The sequence below is a fragment of the Portunus trituberculatus genome, unplaced genomic scaffold, assembly GCF_017591435.1.
Source record: "Portunus trituberculatus isolate SZX2019 unplaced genomic scaffold, ASM1759143v1 PGA_scaffold_202__28_contigs__length_962959, whole genome shotgun sequence".
In the NCBI taxonomy this organism is placed as follows: Eukaryota; Metazoa; Arthropoda; class Malacostraca; order Decapoda; family Portunidae; genus Portunus; species Portunus trituberculatus.
Window position 1 is genome coordinate 640,151 of NW_025541370.1, and position 26,238 is coordinate 666,388.

General features: G+C 39.5%; 2 protein-coding genes and 1 long non-coding RNA gene across 5 annotated transcripts in view; 1 reads left to right on the plus strand and 2 right to left on the minus strand.

Moving 5' to 3' along the window:
* LOC123500309 overlaps positions 1-15,612 on the minus strand; it is a 42,230-nt gene extending 26,618 nt beyond the window's left edge. Inside the window, exons 1-2 of the mRNA XM_045248998.1 lie at positions 15,479-15,612; positions 3,239-3,754 (exon numbers count right to left, since the gene is read on the minus strand). Of these exons, the coding sequence (XP_045104933.1) occupies positions 3,239-3,754; positions 15,479-15,511 (549 nt within the window). The 5' untranslated portion in view covers positions 15,512-15,612. The remainder of the gene's footprint in view (positions 1-3,238; positions 3,755-15,478) is intronic.
* A 263-nt stretch (positions 15,613-15,875) lies between these two features.
* On the plus strand, positions 15,876-18,456 carry LOC123500304. The gene is made up of 3 exons (XR_006673240.1): positions 15,876-15,923; positions 16,076-16,171; positions 16,528-18,456. It is a non-coding gene; the product is annotated as an uncharacterized LOC123500304 (long non-coding RNA).
* Positions 18,457-24,121: 5,665 nt separating this feature from the next.
* LOC123500305 (AP-2 complex subunit alpha-like) overlaps positions 24,122-26,238 on the minus strand; it is a 47,105-nt gene continuing 44,988 nt past the window's right edge. For all 3 annotated transcript variants that reach the window (XM_045248989.1, XM_045248991.1, XM_045248990.1), the window contains exons 19-20: positions 24,926-25,130; positions 24,122-24,795 (exon numbers count right to left, since the gene is read on the minus strand). In XM_045248989.1, the coding sequence (XP_045104924.1) occupies positions 24,718-24,795; positions 24,926-25,130 (283 nt within the window). In that variant the 3' untranslated portion in view covers positions 24,122-24,717. The remainder of the gene's footprint in view (positions 24,796-24,925; positions 25,131-26,238) is intronic.

Below are 26,238 nucleotides of genomic sequence, written 5' to 3' on the forward strand. Positions count from 1 at the left end.
CACACAACCACAACCACCACCACCACCATCATCACCACCACCACTACCACCACAACCACCACTATCACCACAACCATCACCTCCACCACTAAAACCACCAACACTACCACCACCACCACCACCACCACCACCACAACCACCACTACCATCACCACCACCACTACCACCACAACCACCACTATCACCACAACCATCACCACTATCACCACAACCACCACTATCACCACAACCACCACAATCACCACTACCATCACCACCACCACTAATACCACAACAACCACCACTACCATCACCACCACCACTACCACCACAACCACCACTATCACCACAACCATCACCACCACCACTACCACCACTATCACCACAACCATCACCACCACCACAACCACCACTATCACCACAACTCCCACTACCACCACAACCACCACTACCACTACAACCTCCACCACCACCATAACCTCCACCACCACCACCACCACAACCACCACTACCACCACAACCACCACTACCACCACAACCACCACTACCACCACCCACCACCACCACCACCACAACCACCACAACCACCACCACCACAACCACTACTACCACCACAACCATCACCATCACCACTACCACCACAACCACCACTACCACCACTACCATCACCACCACCACTACCACCACAACCACCACTATCACCACAACTACCACTATCACCACTACCATAACACAACCTCCACCACCACCACTACCACCACAACCATCACCACCACCACCACCACAACCACCACACCACCACCACCACCACAACCACCACTATCACCACCACCATCACCACCACGCCATCACACCACTCACCACCACCACACCACCACACACCACCACCACCACAACCACCACCACCACCACCACCACCACCACCACCACCACCACCACCACCACCATCACCATCACCACCACCACCACACCACCACCACCACACACCACCACCACCATCACCACCACCACCACCACACCACCACCACCACACACCACCACCACCACCACCACCACCACTATCACCACACCACCACCACCACCACCACCATCACCACCACCACCACCACCACCACCACCACAACCACCACACACCATCACCACCACCATCACCACATCACCACTACCAACCATCACTACCACTACCACCACTATCACCACCACCACCACCACCACACCACCATCACACACCACCACCACACCACCACCACCACCACCACCACCACACACCACCACCACACACCACCACCCACCATCACCACCACACCACCATCACCACACACCACAACCATCACCACCACCACTACCACTACCACCACAACCACCACTATTACCACAACCACCACTGTGGTGGTGGTAGTGGTGGCTGTGGTGGTGGAGGTGGTGGTGGTGGTGGTGGTAGTGGTGATGGTGGTGGTGGTGGTGTGGTGGTGATAGTGGTAGTAGTGGTGGTTGTGGTGGCAGTGGTTGTGGTGATAGTGGTAGCTGTGGTGGTGGTGGTAGTGGTGGTGATAGTGGTGGTTGGTAGTAGTGGTGGTGGTGGTGGTGATGGTAGTGGTGATAGTGTTGGTGGTGGTGATAGTGGTGGTGTGGTGGTAGTGGTGGTGGTGATGGCTGGTGGTGTGGTGGTGTGGTGGTGGTGGTGGTGGAGGTTGTGGTGGTGTGGTGGTGGTGGTGGTGGTGGTGGAGGTGGTGGAGGTTGTGGTGGTGGTGGGTGGGTGGTGGTGGTGTGTGTGGTGGTGAGGTGGTGGTGTGGTGGTGGTGATGTGTGGTGATGGTGGTGGTGGTGGTGGTGGTGGTGGTGGTGTGGTGATGGTGGTGGTGTGGTGGTGTGGTGGTGTGGTGGGTGATGGTAGTGGTGGTGTGTGGTGGTTTGGTGGTGGTGGTGGTGGTGGTGGTGGTGGTCGTGGTGGTGGTGGTAGTGGTGGTGGCTGCAGTGGTGGTGGTGTTATGTTAGTGGTGGAGGTGATGGTTGTGGTGATATTGGTGGTGGTGGTGGTGTGGTGGTGGTTGTGGTGGTGGTTGAGCAGAAATGGGTGTTGGTGGAAATGGGTAGTGGAGGAAATGGGTGAGTGAAAATGGGTAGTGGTGGAAATGGGTGATGGTGGAAATAGGTGATTGGATCAGTGAAAATTGGTGAATGGAAATGAGTAGTGGTAGTGGAAATGGGTGGTGGTAGTGGAAATGGGTAGTGATAGTGGAAATGGGTCAGCAGAAATGGATGAAAGTGGAAATGGGAGAGTGGAAATGGGTGATGGTGAAAATGGGTGGAGTTGGAAACCAGTGATGGTAGAAATAGACGAAATTAATTTTTTTTTAATTTGAGAGTAAACTTTTTTTAATTTGAAGTTGTTTTTTTAATTTGAAAGTCAATTTTTTTTATTTGAAAGTCAGTTTTTTTTATTTGAAAGTCAGTTTTTTTTATTTGAAAGTCAACTTTTTTTATTTTGAAAGTCAGTTTTTTTTTATTTGAAAGTCAGCTTTTTTAATTTGAAAGTCAGTTTTTATTATTTGAAGTTCAACTTTTTTAATTTGAAAGTTAAAAGGTGTAGTTTACAGTGATGTGTTATCTCACATCACATTTTGTCATCTGCACATATTCTATGATAGATTGAGCATTACCTTCTGAGGAGTGGTTTTATTAGTGTAGTGATGGCATGTAACTTATAATCTACAGACAATGTAAACCACCTCTATCTACATCTCAAACAAGGCTGGTGATGGAACAATAAACTAAGGAAATTAATATTTTGAATGAAGTGTTTGGTTTTGATTGAAATCAATACAGTACATAGTAGACAATGTTTCATGTGATAAGAATTAACACTCTAATGTTAATTGTCAGCCAGTCTACAACCCACAAAGACTTGGGGGTAACTATAACCAATTTTAAGATATACTGGCATTCTAAAGCATTGCTTCTAAAAAAAAATCTAAGATAGATGCCTTACAGATGTCCTAGTAATAGGATATTTTCTGTTTTCAAAAATACTTTACACTAAACCTTACCACCTGAAGAAAAAAAAAGACTAAATAATACTGTGAATAAGGATGCTGATCGAAAGTCATTTCAATTCATGGTGAAAAAAGTGAATGAAAATTAAATTGAGAACTCAGATAAGAATTTCAAGAAAAAGGTAAGAGATGAGATGACTCACATCAAGCCTCACAAATTACAAGAAAATTCCTCTTCTCTATATATTTGTTATTCAATACTGACCTCCTTCTTCAGAAAACTTTTATTCTTCATGCACTCATCTAAACTTTTTTGAAGAGAAGATACTTTCTCTGGAACACTGAGAAGGGCATCACAATTGTGTCTTAGTGATATAACTTTCTGCTGAGCATCTTTGAGTGTTTTTTCCTCAGAAGTAATCCCGTATTCATTGTCTATTGATAATTTCCAGTCTTTCATTCTTTGCAACACAGTTTCTTTGATATTTTCTTGATTTATTGAATAGTTTTTAAGAAAACTTTTCTCTATCTGAAAGGTTGTCAAAGATGTGGTAAGGATTTCAAGTCTATGCCTGAAGCAAACAATATCTTCCTCTGATGTTTGTAAGTCATTATTGGCTTTGGTTTTCTGACTTTCCAAATGATGTAACTCATTCTTAAGTTTCTGATTTTGCCGTTTGGTTGCTGCTAAACTGCTCTTCTTCAATGAAGCTTCAGCCTCTCCTTCCTTTAGCTCATCTTGCACTTTCACAGTTTCAACAGACAGTTTCTCCAAAGACTCCTGAAATAAAAAAAAGGTATTTCATGTTTCTTAGCCATAACATTTATCTTTTAGTGGTGGAGATCATATGGTAATCATGTACTTTATCTTTCTTTTTTTTTTATGCAGGAGAAATGTCAGCCAAGGGCAACAAAATATTAAAAAAAAAAAAAAAAAAAAAAAAAAAACACTCGAGTGCTGGTTCCCTAAACGAAAAACAAAGAGTTAGCCAAAATTCAAGGGTAAATGTCTTGAGATCTCCCTCTTAAAAGAAGTCAAGTCAAAGGAAGATGGAACTACAGAAGCAGGCAGGGAATTCCTGAGTTTACCAGAGAAAAGTATGAATGATTGAGAGTACTGGTTAACTTTTGCATTAGAGTTGGATAGAATAGGGATGAGAGGAAGAAGAAAGCCTTGTGTAGTGAGGCTGTAAGAGGAGGGGAGACATACAGTTACCAAGATCAGTAGAACAGTTAGTATGAAAACAGCAATAAAATATAGAAAGAGATGCAATATTTTGGCGGTGAGAAAGAGGCTGAAGACAGTCAGTCAGAAGAGGGGAGTTGATGAGACGAAAAGCTTTCGATTCCAGCCTATTTAATAAAATTGTGTGAGTGGAACCCCCCCAAACATGTGAAGAATACTCCATACAAGGGCAGATAAGGCCATTGTGCAGAGTTAGCAGTTGGAGGGGCAAGGAAATTGGCGGAGATGTCGCAGAACGCTTAACTTTGTAGAAGCTGTTTTAGCAAGACATAAGATGTGAAGTTTTCAGTTAAGATTATGAGTAAAGGACAGACCAAGGATATTCAGTGTGGAAGAGGGAGACAGTTGAGTGTCATTGAAGAAGAGGAGATCGTTGTCAGGAATGTTGTGTCAAGTTGACTGATGGAGGAATTGAGTTTTTGAGGCATTGAAAACTACTAGGTTTTCTCTGTCTTTATCAGAAATCTTAGAAAGATCAGAAGTCAGGCATACTGTGGCGTTCCTGCATGATCTTATGACTTCCTGAAGGTTGGTCACCTCTGAAAGGAAGTGGAAAAATGTAGGTGGTATCATCAGCGTAGGAGTGGATAAGTTAAGAAGTTTTGTTAAGGTCATTAATGAATAATAGAAAAAAAGTGGGTAACAGGACACAACCCTAAGGAACACCACTGTTAACATATTTAGAAGAACAGTGGCTGTCTAGTGTCTACCACAGCTGCAATAGAATGGTCAGAAAGGAAACTTGAGATAAAGTTACAGAGAGGATAGAAACCATGCCAGATTCTATTAAAAGCTTTTGATATGTCTAACGCTACAGCAAAATTTTCACCAAAAATTTCCAAAAGAGGATGACCAAGACTCAGTAAGGAACACCAGAAGAGCACCTGTAGAGCAACCTTAATGGAAGCCATATTGGTGATCAGATGGAAGATTGTGAAGTAACAGATGTTTAAGAATCTTCCTGTTAAGGATAGATTCAAAAGTTTTACACAAGCAAGAGATTAAAGCTATAGGATGGTAGTTTGACGGATTAGAACAGCCACCCTTTTTAAGAACAGGCTGAATATAGGCAAATTTCCAGCAAGAAGGAAATTTAGAAGTTGATAGACATAGTTGATACAGTTTGGCCATGCAAGGTGCAAGCACAAAAGCACAGTTTTTGAGAACAATAGGAGGGACCCCATCAGGTCCATAAATCTTCTGAGGGTTTAGACCAGTGAAGGCATGGAAACCATCATTACAAAGAACTTTAATTGTAGGCATGAAATAGTCAGTAGGAGGAGGAGAGAGAGCAACAAGCCTAGAATCATCCAAGATGGAGTTGTTAGCAAAGGTTTGAGAGAAGACCTCAGCTTTAGAGACAGATGAGATGGCAGTGGTTCCATGAGGATGAAATAAAGGAGAGGAAGATGAAGAAGAAGAAAAGTTATTGGAGATGTTTTTGGCCAGATGCCTTAAGTCACGAGGAGTTTGAAAGATTTTGACATTTTCTATTTATGAAGGAGTGTTTGGCAAGTTGAAGAAAAGACTTGGCATGATTCTGGGCAGAAATATAAAGTGCATGAGATTCAGGAGATGGAAGGCTCAAGTATCCTTTGTAGGCAACCTCTCTATCTTGTATAGCACAAATACACTGTGTTAAACCAAGGTTTAGAAGGTTTAGGTTGAGAGAAAGAATGAGGAATGTACGCCTCCATGCTAGACACTATCACCTCTCTTATATGTTCAGCACACAGGAATGGGTCTCTGACACAGAAACAGTAATCATTCCATGGAAAATCAGCATAATACCTCCTCAAGTCCTCCCCAGCTGGCAGAGGCAAAATGCCAGAGGGACCTCCACTTTGGGGGATCCTGAGGAGGGATTGAAGAAATATGACAAGAAACAGAAAAAATATTGTGATCGGAGGAACCCAACGGAATTGATAGGGTGACAGCATAAGCAAAAGGATAAGAGGTAAGGAAGAGATCAAGAATGTTGGCTTCGTATCCAAGATGGTCAGGAATACGAGTAGGGTGTTGCACCAGTTGCTCTAGGTCATGGAGGATAGCAAAGTTGAAGGCTAGTTCACCAGGATGATCAATGAATGGAAAGGAAAGCCAAAGCTGGTAGTGAACATTGAAATCTCCACGAAAGGGTAGGACAGAATGTGCTCTACTTTGGAAGATAAATAGTCAAAGAATTTACTATAGTCAGAGGAGTTATTGTTACGTTCACCGGTTAAACGGGTAAGATTGGCATCAGGGAGCCGGTGAACAATAACAATAAAAAAAAAAACTGCAGGTTCAACTGGTGAGGAAATGCAAAGGGGGGCACTTAAGAAGCTATTTAATAACCCAATAATGTAACTGACTGACATACACATATAGATATAACATGAAACACATGAAACTGACATACACATATACATATAACACATAAATAAATATAACAAAGAACCCAACTTAATACCTAACAATAATACTAATCCTATATGGAGGCAATGTGGAAAACACGGACGAGGGAAGTGATACTTATGAGGTGTCGCAGTGGTGAAGTGCTGGGTGAGGTGGATCCCACGGTAGTCCAAGAGGCGTTGTGTTCACTGGTTGAGGCCTGACCTCGACTGACTTCCAGAAAGCTGAGCTTGCTTAACACTTCCGCTTGAGTCGAATGGGGCCGCGTGAATCCAACTTCGGGACAGTAGCGGGCTTCATGAGACGGTGACGTGGAGGGTTCATGAGACGGTGGCGTGGAAGGTTCATGAGACGGTGACGTGGAAGGGGAGGTGGAGAGGTGGCGAACGAGGTAGCAAGCGGAGGAGGTGATGGTAGTGGAGTATGTTACGGGCGGGCCGTAACATTTCCTCCCCCCTAAGACCTCCGTAATGGGCTCATGAAGGAGGTGAGACGGGAGATCTTGATAAGGCGTCGGCGATGATGTTGTCCACCCCCTTGATATGGTGGACTTCCAAGTTGAAGGGTTGAGTTAACAAGGCCCACCTAAGAATGCGTTGGTTTCGGTTCTTCATGGCGTGAAGGAAGGCCAGAGGGTTGTGATCGGTGAAGACCTTCGTAGTTTGAGGACCAGGATGAAGGTAGCACTCAAAACGTTGGAGCGCCAGGACGAGTGCCAGAGCCTCCTTCTCGATGGTGGAGTAGTTGAGTTGGTGTTTCTTCAGCTTGGTGGAGTGATAGGCGATGGGATGGAGGATGCCGCTTGTGGGGTCCGCTTGTAGGAGGACAGCACCCACTCCAACTCCACTCGCGTCCACTTGTAGATGGAAGGGCGGGAGTGATCTGGCGTCCAGACCACTGGCTCCGAGGAGAGGAACGCCTTGAGATGTTGGAAGGCTTGGTCACAGGTCGGGGTCCAGTGGAAGGGGACGGAAGTGCTGATAAGGTCCGTCAGGGGGGCGGCCAGGGTGGAGAAGTTCCTACAGAATCGTCTGTAGAAACCAGCCATCCCCAAGAACCTCATGAGAGCTTTCCTGGTGGTAGGGACAGGGAAGCCAAGGATGGCCTCTACGTTGGCTCTCTTGGGGCAAACCTTGCCGTTCCCCACCACATGTCCCAGGTAGACCACCGTAGACTTCCCGAAGGTGGACTTGGCCAGGTTGATTGTAAGACCGGCTTCCTGCAACCGACCCATCAGCCTCCGGAGACGGGTCAGATGTGTCACCCAGTCGTCCGAAGTCACCACCAGGTCGTCCAGATAGGCAGATGTTCCCTCCAAGTCCTGGGTGATGTAATTTATAGCCCTCTGGAAGGTGGCGGGAGCATTAGACAAGCCGAAGGGCATCACTGTGTATTGGTATAGCCCGAAGGGGGTGATGAAGGCGGATATTATTCGGGCCTCGTCCGAGAGGGAATCTGGTAGTAACCTTTAAGTAAATCTATAGTGGTTACAAATTTGGCTACTCCTATGCTATCTATAAGGTCCTCTATCAAGGGCAATGGGTAGGAGTCTGGCACCGTCACTTTATTTAATTTCCTGTAGTCGGTGCAAAATCGACTACTACCATCTGGCTTAGATGTTAACAGGCAGGAGAAGCCCAGGGGATATACTAGGTTCTGCAAGGTGATGACAGAGCAGATAGTCTACCTCTTTTTTCATCAAGTCTCTTTTAATGGGTGAAATGCGATAGGCTGGTTGTCTTATAGGCTTGATGTCATTAGATATTAAAGTTATATCATGTTGGATAGTAGTACAAAGTCCTGGAAGGTCACCTGTGATTTCTGAAAAGTCTAGCAATAACTTTTTAAGATCAGACTGTTGTGAAGGTGTTAAGGAAAGAAAACCTCATCAAGGTTGGACATGATTTGGCTGTTTGAGGGCGTCCTTTAGGTGACGAGAAGAGGAATTCGATGTCGGACTCTTCCTCGGGGGGCACAGGACCAGACTCCTTCCCTACCAGACATACAGGTACAGTGCGAGACAAGTCGTCCTCTGGTTCTCTGGAGTGGTAAGGTTTCATTAGATTAATATGAACTAGTTGGGAATCCTTACGACGGTCAGGAGTGTGGACCACATAGTTTAATGGACTTAGTTTTTGAGCCACAACATAAGGTCCCATGAACTTACTGTGAAGAGCATTGCCTGGAGTGGGGAGAAAAAGTAAAACCTTGTCTCCTGGTTTGAAACTTCTCATGACAGATTTGGGAAGAGAATTTTGTTGCATTTTAGTTTGAGATTTGAGGAAGTTTGATTTAGCAAAAGATCTGACTTCACTGATTTTATTCTTAAGGTTACTGATGTAGTCAGACACACTGGGGCTTGAAGGAGTATTTTGAGTAAACCATTGATCCTTTAATATTTTGAGAGGCCCCCTGATCTGTCTACCATAGAGTAATTCAAAAGGGGAGTAACCTAAAGAATCTTGAGGAGATTCTCTTAAAGCGAAGAGAAGGAAAGAGATACTTTCATCCCAGTCTCCTTGATGCTCCAAGCAATACTTCTTCATCATGGATTTTAATGTTTGGTGAAACCGCTCCAGACAGCCTTGGGATTGGGGTGGTAAGCCGAGGAGGTTACATGGTCGATGTTTAGCTCATTCACTATCTGTTGGAAAAAATTGCTAGTGAAATTGCTACCCTTGTCAGACTGAATTTGTTTTGGAATTCCTACCGAGGTGAAAAAATGTATTAGATGTTTTACAATGGTCTTTGATGTGATGTTCTTAAGAGGGAATGCTTCAGGGTACCTGGTAGTGGGATCCATGAGGGTTAACAAATACTGATTCCCTCGTTTGGTTTTGGGTAAGGGCCCTACGCAGTCTAGAACGATCTTTTCGAAGGGCTCCGTCTGAACTGGAATAGGCGTCAGAGGAGCTGGCACAAGGCGTTCGTTAGGCTTACCCACAATTTGACATATATGACATGTTTTTACATAGTGTGACACATCCTTTTTCATTCCTGGCCAAAAAAATGTTGAAGAGCCTTCTTGTAGGTTTTTGGATGCCTAGATGACCTGACAATCCATCATGAGCTAGTTCTATAATGGCTGGTCTTACAGACAAGGGATGACAACTTGATGTGTTTCTGACCAGGTGTCTAGTTGTTTCAGTTCAGGAGGTCTGTAGGCACGCATCAGGACTCCTTCCTGATAATAAAAACAAGGCAATTTAGACATATCCTTTGTCTCACTGGCAACATGTCTGATCTTAGCCAAAGTGAGATCCTGTTCTTGAGCATTAATCAAATTCTTCTTTGAAATTATGTTATTGTACAAGTTGTCAGTAGAGGCAATCATTGGTGGAGGAGGTGATGAAAGGGCAGGGGACTTGGACTGAGACCTGGTGACTGCACACACTGGGAAGAAGTAAGGGGATGTTTCATCCAGGGTCTTAGTGGGACTTTCTGTTAAGGGAGAATCAAGAACAATTAAGTTTGGAACAGCCAAGTTACCCGCAAGATCGTTACCCAGTACAAGATGTACCCCCGGTACTGGCAGTTCACCAAGTTTAATGGCTACCTCAACCTCTCCTGAAATGAACGGGCACTGTAAGCTGTGATTCGAGACCTGTAAGGATCACCTTCTCCCCAGTGAAAGCCTGTTTGATGTTAGGGATGACATCTTCCCTTAAGATGGATTGGGCAGCACCTGTATCACGCAGAACCTTGACATTTATTGCCTTGTCTTTACCATCAGTAAGGGACACTTTACCTTGATACGTGTACGAGTCATAAAGTTCTAGAGGAGAGTTGACAGGGTTAGCTAGGGCCACTGGTTTCTTGTTCTCGAATGTGTTAGGTTTAGGGGCCACAAAAGAAAGTTGACGTTGAGAGGCCTTGCAATTTGGGTGTCTACATTTTTGGATCGTGTGACCTGGTTTCTTACAGTATGTACACCAGGGGAATTATATGCATTTGGCGAGAATCCGGTCGGCTTACCACCCGCGCCCCAAAACCTTCCCCAAAGGAGGACCTAACATTAGATAGTGAACCACGACCTCTACTACCCAGGGATCCCATCAACAAAGCAAAGGCATCAGCCACTTTAGCGGCAGACATAAGATCACTCTCTCCCGTTCTTCCACATGCCTCAGAATATTAAAGGGTAACTTGTTCTTCCATTCTTCCAGGACCATTAGATTGAGCAACTCCGAAAAGGTGGTAATGTTAAGGGCGGCTAACCATTTCTTAAATTGTCTTAGTTTCTCACTAGCAAATTCAACATAGGTGTGAGACTCTGGTTTCACATACTTTCGGAACTGTTGTCTGTATCCGTCAGAAGTGATAGAGTAGGCGTCTAGAATGTTACCTTTGATCTCTTCATATTCTACCTCATCACTAAGGCCGTTGTATACCCTATAAGCTTTTCCTACTAGCTTAGGGACAAGGAGAGACACCCACTGATCCTTGGGCCATTTATTCCTATTAGCAATGCTCTCAAAAGCGCGAAATGACCCGTCAACATCAGATTCATCAAAAGGGGGAACTAGCGGAGCAGCTGTAGCGGGATTAAAGCTTGCTAACTTTTTCTTTATATCTATTTCTTCCCCTCTAAACTTAGCGTCATTTCGTAGGCCTAACTCTTGAATTTCTAACTCTTTCTCCTGCCTTTTAAGTTGTAACTGAAATTCTCTCTCTTTATCTTTTTTTTCTGCCTGTAGTTGCATTTCTTTCGCTTCTTTTTTTGCCTGTAGTCACATTTCTTTCGCTTCTTTTTCTGCCTGTAGTTGCATTTGTTTTTCATGCATCCGGTATTCTAGTCTAAGCTTCTCAATTTCCCACTGACTTATCCTACTCTTATCCTGTTCTTCCTGGGGACTGTGTATTATAGTCCTCGTAGAAGCTGACATGGGAGTTAACTCTTCTATGGCATTTCCTAGCAACTGACCTTCTTGCACTAGATGTTCAACAACTACATTCTTAACGACCTCTTTAGTCATCTGAGACGTGATGGGAACATCAAAATGTTTAGCGATGGCTTTCCACTGGTCCTTCTTTATATTAGCACCTTTAAGTTGTTCCAGAGAAGGGTCAGCACAAAAATCTTCAACGTTAAACTGAGCGGAAGCCATATTAAATAGATGTTAAACAACAAAAAAAAAAATGATAAGCGAATTACTTAAGTGAGGAACTTGGCAGAGTGATAATAAAGGCAACCTTGAAATTACCTAGATTATACTTAAGTAAACACTTATGAGTACAATCACTAATGAGGGGTAAACTAGAGAATTACGGCATTAAGAGGGATCCGGATTACTCTAGTTACGAGACTTGAGAGTGAGGAGCGAATTGTACTGAGACTTGTTATTGATAAGGAGGCGGATTAGTCTGAGGGACTAGTTAAAATGGCCAATTCTAACTAGCGAGAAAAATGATCCGCGAAGTGAGGGGATTGAGGGTTCGCATGAACATATGATGATCCCAACACTTGGATAACACTTATTACACACCTGCCTATGTGCAAAAAATAGAGATAAGTGCTATCGGTGAACACGCCTTTCTACCTGGTTTCCTGCTCTACCACTGCTATGCGATACCAATGAAAGTCACGAAGCACTTTTAACCCAAAAGGAGCCACTTGATCGCACAAAGGTAAATTTAAACCACACGCAGAGTAAGTCACAGAAAAAAACACATCAAAGTCACAACACCACAGAAACACATAAAAAAAAATAATGTAATCACAGAAAAAAAGTCACTGGAAAAATGGAACACTGAACAAGGGTTATAATGGTCCTGTCACGGTCGCCAATTGTTACGTTCACCGGTTAAACGGGTAAGATTGGCATCGGGGAGCCGGTGAACAATAACAATAAAAAAAAAAAAACACTGCAGGTTCAACTGGTGAGGAAATGCAAAGGGGCACTTAAGAAGCTATTTAATAACCCAATAATGAAACTGACATACACATATAGATATAACATGAAACACATGAAACTGACATACACATATACATATAACACATAAATAAATATAACAAAGAACCCAACTTAATACCTAACAATAATACTAATCCTATATGGAGGCAATGTGGAAAACACGGGACGAGGGGAAGTGATACTTATGAGGTGTCGCAGTGAAGTGCTGGGTGAGGTAGATCCCACGGTAGTTCAAGAGGCGTTGTGTTCACTGGTTGAGGCCTGGACCTCGACTGACTTCCAGAAAGCCGGGAGCTCGCATAACACTTCTGCTTGAGTCGAATGGGGCCGTGTGAATCCAACTTCGGGACAGTAGCGGGCTTCATGGAGGGTTCATGAGACGGTGGCGTGGAAGGTTCATGAGACGGTGACATGGAAGGGGAGGTGGAGAGGTGGCAAACGAAGTAGCAGGCAGAGGAGGTGATGGTAGTGGAGTATGTTACGGGCGGGCCGTAACATCATCAAAAGAGGAGTCCAACCTGAGGACATTTCTGGCCCCCTCCCCAGAAGGGGACTGCAAGGCTGGGTTTGGAGTCAGCATTTTTTTATTTTGAATTTTAAGGGAAGGGTGTATGTGTGGTAAGAGAATGTAGTTTTGAGTGAAGAAGTATTTTTCTTTAGAGGGCAGGTTGTGGCTGCACCCTTGAGTTGTGAGACACAAAGGAAAACATTCAGCAATATCACAACTAGCTTTAATGGAAAGTTCACAACACCCCCCTGAACTAATGCTATTAGACCTCATTGGAGTAAATTATCGTTTCAGTAGGTGTCTACTACCTGCTCCTGTGTTGACAATGATGAGTAATCAGTCACATGAAGATTGTGGTAACCCCGTATGTATTGTCATGTAGTGATGACAATAACTTGTGAAAGTGGGCAGAGGAAGTCAAAAAGTGCTATGTATTGGATAGCTACTACCTATTCTCTGTAGATTTTCTCAACTCTCTACAGCTGAAAAATCATAACTATCCAAACCAGGCAAGTCATCTATAGATAGCATGGAAACTGCTTCAGTAGAAATGCATACATTCTTCTCTGAAATATTTCATACCAATTCTCAATCTATATATATATATATATATATATTTGTTAGATTTCTACTACAGCTGCATCAAATACAAGCACAAAACACATCTGTAATATAGAAGGATCGACAACCATGCAGAGAAATTGCAGGGTATGCATGCTGTATGAGTGCAATGGCACAATTGAATGTGGTAATAATCAGTAATCACGACCAAACATTGAAATTATCATCTGCAGGGATTTGTGGTCCAGGATTTAGATGGCTATTCATACCATATAAATAAATACATCACAAAAATGAGATGCTAGGGTGGCTTTGGAGTAGCATGGTTAAGGTTACTTAAATATATAGTTAAATGGGGTAGATGATTTAATCTGCATTATCTATTAAATTGATCATTTTCAAAGAAATAACCTAATAATTTATAACTACCAAAAAGAAAGAGTTAGCTATGTCAATAATAGTTCCCCACCACAAAGTAAACTATACTTAACCAATAATTTGTAATCTCCCAATCAAAGGCTTTCACCCACCGTGGATGCTCCCACACTTATCATTAATTTCCAACCTGGTAATATGAGGTTGTAAAAAAAAAAGAGGGGGCAGGGGAGGGGTATTGCAACATCAAGTATGGTTCTGTCCTATACCCAAACAATAACTTCAAAGGTTATAATCAGAGTAAATTAGCCTATATTTTCTCATAAGAAAATTGTTCATCTTAATAAGGCTATGCACAAATGCGAACAAATTAAATCCTGACAAGTTTCATCAATCCTCACCTCCAACAACACCCTGCATTGAGGGAAACAGTTCTTGGAGAGTGGCAGCTATTTTGTCGAACGACGACTTGCGCAAGGTTTTTTTTTTACTGTATAATTAATTTTTGGGGTCCCAGAAGTGTTCTTTTTCCCTCACCAACTCTAACATCGTCCTCTCTACAACTGGAGACCACATTTTCAAAACCTACTCCGTGACGTCATGAGGTAAACAAAGTCGCAAATCGACTGACCAACATATTGGTCTTGGTTTGCGACTGTTTTCTGCAGTCGCAAGGCGCCAATTGCGAGTCGGAAACTCAACGTACGTAAGAAAACAGTCGCATATTGGCACGTGTGAACTCGTCTTTAGCTACAGAAGATAACTTGATGTCCATGTCACTTCACTATGATCACTGAAAATATCCAATGTTTTTTTTTCATAGAAAGTATGCAATTAACAGTCCTTTGTTGTTTCTTTGTTAAAAACAATGGTTTGTTTAGAGTAAATGGAAACAAAATTTTTTCACTTAAATATAAACAGAAGTCCATAACAGTTGATGAAAGGAGGACACCAAGGGAGAAGTAACTTATGTGCGGGTGAGAGCTTGAGATATCAGTATCTCCAGGCTTTCCTCTTCCTATCATCCCTATTCTGTTCAACTCTATAATACAAGAGTTAACCAGTATTCCCAATCATTCATACCTTTCTCTGATAAACTCTAGAATCCCTGTCTGCTTCTGTATTTCCATCTTCCTACGATTTGACTTCTTTTAAGAGAGAGGTTTCAAGACATTTGTCTCTCTCTTTTGGATAACTCTTAATAACTTTAAAGGAACTGGCAATCCAGTGGGCCTTTTTTTATTCATTTTTTGTTGCCCTTGGTCAGTCTTCCCTATTGTAGAAAAAAAATCTCGAGCTGCTTTGGAACATCCACAGGACTGTTCAAATCTTCGAACCTTGGTTACGATTCATCATAGTGACAAACAGGCAACAGCACAGTTTTGGAAAGTGACTGTGAACGCAAGGCATATCATACGACATTATTATGTGGATTCCATGTTCTTATGTACATCACACTAAATTACTACATTCAACTCTGAATACTAAGGTGACATTACTTACATCAATAGTTTTTAACTCAGGCTCAGATTCCATGATGAGCAGAATACTGCAGCTAGGATAGTCTTTGAAACAGACGACCGTTTCTCAGCTCAAGCAAGAAAAGGATCACTGACGCCACGTGTGACGTGAATACGTATGGACGCCAACTGTGTTGATGATTCACAACTAAAAAAATAATAAATAAATAAAAGCATGGTTAGCATTAATCTTACAATTTTCATATTGAAAAAAAAAAAAACACCATTAACTGAGTTTTCTAGTTGTTATTGTATATAAATGATAATGCAATATTTGTATTTATTTTACTTCATTGTCTATAATTATAATAAAAAGAACTATTAAATGTTTCATAACCCCTTGAATGCCGTAAACGTTTCCTCAAGTTGAGGTTTGTTAATGTGTGGAACTCTTACCTGACAGTTGTTCCTTTGAAGACTGGATGTCTGTAAGAGAGCGCTACATTCCATACTTAGTATTTTGTTGTTCAAATTTGTTGAGTAATGTCACCCATGACAGATTGCACTACCATTTGCTGCATTAGGCACACAACTCAGTTCATGCACTACTGTTTACTCACTTGTAATTTGAAATATAAAGGAACTGGCGTGTCTGCAGAGTTTGGCTGCCCCCACATTGCATGTCCATTCTCCCGGCTGGTGCACTGTATCTCACAGCCAGGGGATGGCCTACCAGGTGAGAGTACTGTCCTTCCTTTCTCACTTTAACCCTCCACTCTTCCTTTCCCATCCATTGTACGGTTGTACCTCTTCATATTTCACCTAACTTTTCTATCCCCCAATTCCTTTATTCTGCGGGGCAGTCCAGCTCGGCTTAGCTCCGCGGAAACATCTTCCTCTCCTCTTCTTCCTTCTCCTGAGTCTCCTCTCCTTTATGGTGAGACGCACCAGTGCTCAGAGTTCCTACTCTGGGAATCTTTCTGGCAAGATGCAGTATTGTATAATTTTTGTTATTAACAAATAATATGAATATGAACATCCTTTTGTTGATAATTTTGTGCATAATACTAAAATTTTTCATACTTACATTAGGAATAACAAGGTGGCGAAAGTGGGGAGAATCGGAAGACATGGTCAGTGGCCCAAGAAGAGGTGGGTGGCAGTAACAGCAGACTGAGGAGATGTAGAAAAGAGGAGGATCTGTCCGAGGCATAGATGGCAAAGTCATCCACATAGAGGGAGGACCTGACACTAGGAGGGATGGCAGAAATGATGTCATCAATGGCAAGGAGTAAGAGGGTTGTACTAAAGACCAAACCCTGCAGCACACCTTTAGATTGACAGAAGGAAGGGGAACAAGAAGAAGCGACTGTGATGCAAAAGAAGCAATACTGGAGGAAGTTATGGAGGAAAACCCCCATGTTGCTAGAGACACCAACACTGGACAAGTGGTGAAGAATGATGTAATGCCAAGTGATATCATAAGCTTTATCGAGGTGGAAGATTTTTGTTGAGCAAAAGCGGAAATAATACATGTGTGTAAGCAGGTGAGAGGCTCCACTATACCATGCTGAAAGCCAAACTGAAAGGAAGAGAGAAGGCTCTTAGATTCAATATATCACATCAAATGGAGGTTCATCATGCAGTCAAGGAGCTTGCAGACACAGCTAGTCAACACAATGGGCAGATAATCCTGGAGGAGAGCATCAGATTTGTTAGGCTTGAGAAAAGGAAGGATAAGTGCCTTGCACTAATGGGAGGGAGGGGGAATCCTCAGTTAACCAAACATGGTTAAAAAGACTAAGCAAGAAGATTAAAGAGACGGCAGGAAGGTGGAGGAGCATCTAATAGTGAACATCATCAAGGCCTACAGCAGTACTTCAAGGGGGAGAAGGGGGGCATTGTAATATGAAGTAAAAGAAAGTGTTAATGTAACAGGGGTGCATTCACAGACTGCTTTAAGGGTAGTAAACCCTAGGGAAAAATGAGAGCCACTGCTGACATTACTGAAATATAAGCCCAATTCAGTGGCCACCTGGAGTGGCTCAGCAATATCAGCCTGGGGAAGGTAAAGAATAGGAGCACAGGAGGGTAGATGTTTACCAGATAGTTTATGAATACAGCGTGAGACTGAGACATTGGGGGTAGGGGAAGTCAAGATAGAGACAAGCACACCAGCCGCTGGACAGGGCCAATTTACCAGTCTGGCAGAACCTAACCAAAGCATGTTTAAGATAAACAAGGGCTGGGAATTAGCTGGAAGTGTCCCATTTACAGCGGTAATTACTCCAGACCACCTGTTTCAAGCAGGAAGCTGTAGTGCAAGTACAGTTCCACCAGGGAACACACTTGGAGGCCAAGGAACAGGAAATCTGAGGAATGGAAACAAAAGCAGCAGCGAGAACAGATACACTAAAGTAAACCAGCATGTCAGAGAAGTAAAATCAGAAGAGGAGGTGCAGACCTCAGAGCTCTTATAGGAGATGAGTAATAATTTTCATAATCAGTCATGGTAAGCCAGGTTGAGGAGGAAAATGAGGTGGCCCATCCCTTAGAGCCCTCATGAGGGGTAAGGTCCACTGAGGCAGTTAATACTGGGACAAACCTAGCCTCACATCCCATCCATACAGTTCTCATGCCTTGGGAAAAAGGGAGGGGAAGAAAGGAAGAGGAGAGGAGGAAAAGATCCAGGCAAATTTCATAGGTCTAGGGGCTGTGGCCCAAGGCCCCTGGGTGCACTAAGGTGGTCTTAAGTCATCAGGCCACAGCCTCTGTACCCAAAGCCCTACCCCATCGGCAACGGAACCTGGTATGGGAAGGACTCACATCATGAAGTTAAAGTGCTTCCACTTCATCTTTATCTATGACTTCAAAGTATTGGGACAGCTTAGGAAAACAATTAAGATGGCTTCATGTAATCTGTACAGATATGAGACACTTATAATCCAAGTGTACAGGGCTTTACCACAAATGTATTGGACACTTGAATATAAGAAATGATCAATAAAATGCAACACTCAATATACACATTTATTTACCATTCACTTATATTAATTTCAATATGGAACACATGACAACCTTTAGAGAAATTCCCAAAGAAACAAATGAAACATTTTTTGTCAAGATCAGATGTGTTACTTGCATTGTGGAAACACAGGCACACACTTCTCTCTCTCTCTCTCTCTCTCTCTCTCTCTCTCTCTCTCTCTCACACACACACACACACACACACACACACACACAGACAAGGATGGTGTCAAAGCTCCAAGATGTGATATAGCAAAATTCTGAAGGCAACTGCAAATTCTAGTGCCATGTCTAGTTGAAAATATTTAAGTGGTCAAAATTATTACACTAAACTCAGAAAATTAGCCTTGAAAAATAAGTCACAACAAATATTAACTTAAGGATATTTATGATATTCATATCCCTCTATAAATGAATATGCCTATGAGCTCCTCTCTTAATTAATAGACTTTGTCACTGTTAAAATATTCTGAAATGAATATGAATGAGTTATAAGATATTCATCATTCACAATAGTATTTTGATCTTGATCAATAGCACTAATGAGCTAAAGAAAAATTATCATATTAGTGTAAAGATGTAGCAGCAATCATTAATTGAAAATACGTACAAATCAATGATAAATTCAATCTTTAAAATCTAAAGAAATTCTGAAAACATCTGTACACACACACACACACACACACACACACACACACACACACACACACACACACACACACAGTAAAAGTAATAGCAGAATATTAGCATATTATATATAAATTCATACATACATATAAAACAAAATATGTTTCCTTGGCTTTCCCTAGAGGTATGTTCACAGTCAACAATTATACCAAATTATAGCCACTTCCAAATTCCTACAATCTGGGAGGGTCAATAACTATGGTATTGGTCTACAATTCCCATTCCTTCTCTCACTTCAGACAATCCTGCATACTTCAAATATTTCTTATAATAATATTATGAACTGTTCAGCAATGATCAAAAAATAATAAAATGTGACTCTTTAAGGATACTGTTACAAACCAAAGTTTGTGCTGGCAATAGTGATTCATGGTTGGATGTGGCAAGTTTATCAACTACCACTTGAAAACTAATATACATTTAAAAGAGCCAGAGTAAAAACTAACCATGTGAGTAAGTGTATATGCTTGACTATGCAAGATGTATTCAAGAATACTGCCTTGTATGTGCAGGAAAAGGCAAGCTGAAAGTGGGGAAGAAAAAAAACTACAACATACTGCTCTACCTATTCTACAATAACCATACAATAGTTAACAATATTATTAACAATTTTCAATTTATCCTTTATCCTTTTGAGAGTACATGCTGCTGCAACACCTGTTTTTAAAAAGAATAAATATAATAAACAATCATCCCATGGAAAATTACCAAAGCTATACAATATATCTGTTGTGACAAAGATATGATAAAGTATTATAATTATACTTTGGTCACTGAAGGAGCAGCATGTATATGCTCCTGTAGTGAGCCAGGAAGCAATAACCTACATCATGAAGTAAACCAATCAAGTGTCTGAATGGAATGTCTGAGAAATATTTTAATTCATAAAACTCTACTGGGAAAAATGACCAACATTTATCTAGAGGGTAAGACTGAGCTAAAAGGCAGGTGCTAATATCTATGATAGGAAAGACAACTTCAATAACATACTATTGAAGCTGCAACAACTTTTGAGTCAGAAATATTAATATCAGTCCAAGAGTAACTTTTCTATGCTTAATATTAAAGAACTGATCATGTGTTTAGATTTTCTTCTGAATGTACAGATAAAAGATAAAAACTATCAACGTCACTGGTGAATTACCTGCCAAGTTCAAAGAAATTCAAAGGTTTGCTTAAGGGAAAATTTCATGAAGTATAATATGTGAGGTGTTAGGAATTTCAAAGATTTACTTGAGACAAGATTTCACAAATCACAATCTGAGACACACAACAAATTTGGAAAGACACTGAATTAACCAAATAGTTTACAATGAAATGACATACAGTATTCTTACAAAAAATTTTGAAAACAATACAGTATTTATCCCCCCCCCCTGCCCGCACACACAATTTTTTATTTCAGACTAACCAAGCATGAGTTCATGGAATATTGTTCTTTCAACTCTTATTTTTCTTTTTAGAATAAAGTACTATAAAACTATTAAGGGAATGAAATGGTATGAACACTTTTTGAGATTCTTATCTTCATGGTTTCTTTTCCAGTGTTTTTAAGACTAGATGAAAGCTATTCACTGTTGCTTCATTATTTTAACAGACACCTACAAATCTAGAAGTATTGTTTATATTTATCACAATGGTAACATTTGATACATTTTGAATTACAACTACACATAGAATTCAAAGAACTTGACTTGTCATTTAAATGTTCAATGTTACTTCCATTCTCTAATGCTTTGTCCATTATGGTGGATGAAAAATTTACATTATACATTCAAATAATATTGTACAGTTTGGATAAGTAATTTTAACAGCAGGGAGGCTTCATGATTAAGTGTGAACAAACTTGTAAGAGTGGCTTAATCTTATAGTCTTCACTTTAAGTGATTCTATCAATTAAAAAATAAATTTTCATTAACTGAATATTCTAGGAAACCTCATTCAATATGTACCTAATGTTGTATGTATGAAATGAAAAACCAACACAAGAATCACTTGCCACAACTACAGAAGCCCAATATTTATAAATGTAACAGAAAAGTCCTAATTCCCCTGTATATCCAACCAAACACTTCATCTTGTGACCACAAATTTTTATTTTAGTTGTTCTTAAAGGATTTATAAATCTGCAAAAAGCCATACATTTCATGCATGGTTAACTAGGAAATCATTGTGTTACAATAATACTAGAGCCCTCAATTTCTTAAAGCCCCATCAGCTGTGAAAATATAAAACCAACATGACAGCATATAGAGATACACTATGAGTCAAGGTTCAAAGTAACTAAGGCTAGATGAATTACAGTAATGCACCAGACAAGTCTATGTATACTGTAACACATCTTTGCTGTTTGACTATGCTTGATCCTTGTCAGTGAGGCCATACAAAGTGCTTCAGCTCTACATCAATAACTTACATAAGTAAAGCTATACAACAAATGATCTTCATACATACAACCATTCACACTTTCCAATAACCTTATATATTTCACACATGAGGAATGAAGTAACTAGTTGAATTTTTACATCTATTAACAAGCATTCCATGAGTGATCAAAAATGCATGTGCACATCATGATATAGGTATTACTTTAATCCTGACTTATACCTACCACCAATTCTTATGACACCAACAGCGGGTGGTTGCTCCCTGACAAACAAGCTAAACGAAATGCACATGTGTAGTCTGCAACAATGTAATACTTGTGCAAGCATTAGACTGCAGTCTTAATCAATTTGCTTGTTTGAAGAAATTATGGCTATATAATGCTAATCTGAAGAATTGTCAAACTAGTGAGTCTTTAAAAATCATTATATATATATATATATATATATATATATATATATATATATATATATATATATATATATATATATATATATATTACACATACACAAAAAACTATACAAACACTGCAGATTCTGGCATATAGGTTAATAAGTTAATATTGCATATGTTGATCAATACCAAATCCAGATTAATGTTTGACTGATAGTAAGACTTCTAAATTTGGCCAAGCTTCTATTCTAAACACATCATTTTCACTATATTTCCAACTTCTAAATATTACAAAATATAGCTGGGTGAGATATTAAGATTAATCAAACTTATGGATATTATTTATAAATATTTACAGTATACATACTCCAGATATTAGAATAACCTTCCATAATACCACTCCCTCTCTAGTACAAATCGTTGTCAAGGCTCAGTCTCATAAATCATTAAGCAACACACCAAGTCACTCAAGCACTATAATAGATCATCTTGTGCAATCATTAACATATAATAATGATGAAACCAACAGTAACAATAGTAGTGGTAACAATAGTAGTAGGAGTGAAAAATTATACCATTAGAATATGGTAGTAGTAGTAGTAGTAGTAGTAGTAGTAGTAGTAGTAGTAGTAGTAGTGGTGGTGGTGGTGGTGGTGGTGGTGGTGGTGGTGGTGGTGGTGGTGGTGGTGGTGGTGGTGGTAGTAGTAGTAGTAGTAGTAGTAGTAGTAGTAGTAGTAGTAGTAGTAGTAGTAGTAGTAGTAGTAGTAGCAGCAGCAGTAGTAATTTCAGTAATAGTAGTAGTGGTACAATAAACCCTCACTTAATTAGATTAAAGTATCCCAATCCATTATCCCAATAATTTGGATTATTCAATATATCCAATCATTTAGATTATCGTATGGATGAAAAGACTTATTGTCTCTGACCTCATACCACACGCTTATTTATCAAGATGGAATTTCCTCACTAAAACATACTATTGAAAAACGTGTGTGTGTTATATATATATATATATATATATATATATATATATATATATATATATATATATATATATATATATATATATATATAAGGATGAGACAGGAAGGATGGAAGTAAGGGTGAAAGTACCAGGTGTGTGAGGAGAGGAGTAGATTGGGTGAAAGAAGCACTTTGTCATCATTGTGAAGTTTGCAGATAAGATGGCCTTTAAATTTCATTATATTTTATTAACTTTATATTTTTTACAGTACAGAACCAGGTTTGTTTTGGGTTGTCACACTGCTCAAGCCTGTAAATGAGGCTCCATTTCTCATAGACCAGATATAATGTGGTTTAATGACAAGTTGTCTGAATGCTTACAGTCCAATATAACTAACAATATATAGATATCCGGTATAGTTTTACTATAATGTTAATTTGAATGATACTTGCAACAGTTGTAATGAATAGTCTGTTGCTTTTTTTTTTTTTTTTTTTTTTAATGTTAAGGCCTATTAGCACCTGCAGACACACTTGAAGAGTGCTGTTCAGCTTCTGCCCATTAGTGGTGCAGGCAATTTTATTTATAGTGGTACCCATATCAAAGCCTACATCATCCCCAAAGCTCATCTTGGGTGTAACCACCTAGAAACTGGGCTGCTCTTACAGACATGGTGCTTGTTCACCTAATGAAACTGAAATTCCTAACAAATTTTCAATACCGTTTGGAACAAAAGCATACACATTCAACAGGTGCAACAGTAGTACTAGTGTTGGAAATTAGTTTCTGGTATAAGGATAGAAGTCATGCATGATGCATAGGCAACATTATGTCCATCCTTACATGCCTATCAATATAAAGATACTTTGTGAAATTCTAAAGTTGGTTTTCTAAGCTTGACCAACACGTTAACCATCATAGAAAAAATAAACAACTAAAATTTTTGCTTATATGCCAGAATTTATGATGTGTGTGTATGTGTGTTCATTATATATATATATATATATATATATATATATATATATATATATATATATATATATATATATATATATATATATATATATATATATATATATATATATATATATATATATATATATATATATATATATATATATATATATATATATATATATATATATATATATATATATATATATATATATATATATATATATATATATATATATATATATATATATCCAAAGCTAATATATGCCAACCTTCTTTTTCCCTCCACTTTCTACACACATTCAATACTACATATCTATACACAATATATATGTCTTAAGTGTTCCTCTCACAACATTTCTCTATGAAACTTAATTATTCCTTTAACTTAATCAAGTTTATTTAGTCTATTTACAGGTAAATCTTTCAAGCTTAAAAAAATAATAAATAAAAAAACAAAATATATGACATGTTCTCAAACTGACAAGGTAAGTTTGATGTGAGTAAGCATTCAATGATTAAATGTATGATGCATTGTTTTTATCAACTTAAGTTCATAAATTATGTATATGATTACAATAAAAAAATCATAATACTGATAATGAATAACAATACCAAAATAATATAAAAAAACATGAGAAACACTTATACTCACATCTGTGGTTTCTTCCAGAGGATTTGTTATTATATTGGTCATTACAACCATATGATGGCCATACTGGAGCACTTACAAGTATACTAAGCACAAAATATGGCTAATTATCCTTGCACATTGCTCACCAGAAAAGTGCATGTAATGAAACCTACTTGTCAAATTTGTTATGGCTCAAAGAAATAGGATACTGACAGCATTAAGAGAAATTCTGCATAATTCAAAATTGCTCAGCTAACAATTCTGCCAAGATGTGGGCAGTTGACTCCTTACTGGCCCTGATGGTGAGTCGGTACATCTGTGGAAAAACAGAACCTATGTCAAAATAATGGTATAGAGCTCATGCAAAACATTTCTGATTGAAATTAAAATCAATATTGCATTAAACATAGTATTATATTTGGTAAAACAATTGAGTGTTGCTTCACCTGTGCCTGACGATTAGGTTCCAGACGCAACAAGCAACCAATCTGTTGAGTGCGTGTGTGGATGATGGCTGCACACACAAAGTTATCAGGGTTAGGGTCAATCCCTTCCAGAAGCTGCATGCCAAAGCCCAAGAGTTTTGTCTTGATGGAAGCATTCTCCATTAAACTAGTGGTCTTGAAGATCTTTTGTGCTTCTTGAGAGGGTCTGATATAATTTAGGATGAAACAATGCATTACAATTCTTGAATGTATTGCTATACTCAACTATTATAAGTTAATAATAATATGTTTTCATAAAGACTATCCCCAGGTGATGATCATACTTAGTGTGATTGGTTCATATGATGAACAGTGTGTAACTGCAACTTACATCACATGATGTGCAGGCTATTTTCAAACTTCATGGCTTACATTTCACTCCCATATGTCATGAAATAACACTTGACAACTAAGAGTGAGTCCACGCTTCCTATCTTATAACAAATAAATAATGCTTGTGTCTTAAAATTACGGAAAAAACTTTTAATTTACACAGGGCTACATATAAATTATGTAACCTACTGTACAGATAAAAAATATATGATCATAATTCATAAGTATACCTTTTACAGCTTATTACTGTATTGTGTTTAGTGCCTTATCTAAACATTCTTCTCACAACAATAACTTGCTTCCATCAGCTTCCTCACCACCATAACACTATCTACAAGCTCACTGTCCACTAACTCCCAAGTGACAAACTGCACAACTTCATTACACTACCATGTCTGAATTAATATATATAATGAACTAATATTTGGGTTTCCTATACTTTTCCATGCATTCTTTCATTTTATAACAAAAATTATTTTTGAGAAGTACTTTAAGCAGATAATTGTGCATCATGGGTATGACAGCTGGAACCCTATTGCACAGTTTATGGGTTAATAGTTTACCAGACATGAGCAATCTAGTTTAGAGTCATCCATATAACGGAGCTCAGTCAAGTTTTGATTAATTGAAACCATACTGAACGACTGAAAAATTTTTGATATAGAAGCAATAATATGAGGAAATGAAAGAACGTTCTAACAAAATTGACAATAATTATTGTATACTAATTACAATCACAATAAAGCCATAAAGAGGATGGATCAGTGAATGAAGAGAGAGAATAGATTTCTTGTTTATGATAATAGATAGGAGTAGAGAAGTGTCATTTTGAACACATAATGGATGAGAAGGTCAGAGATACAGCTTTATATAATACTTGGTATGAAAGTAAGTGTAGAGTAATTGTCTGGGGGAAAAAAAAATAAATAAAAGGAGAAGAT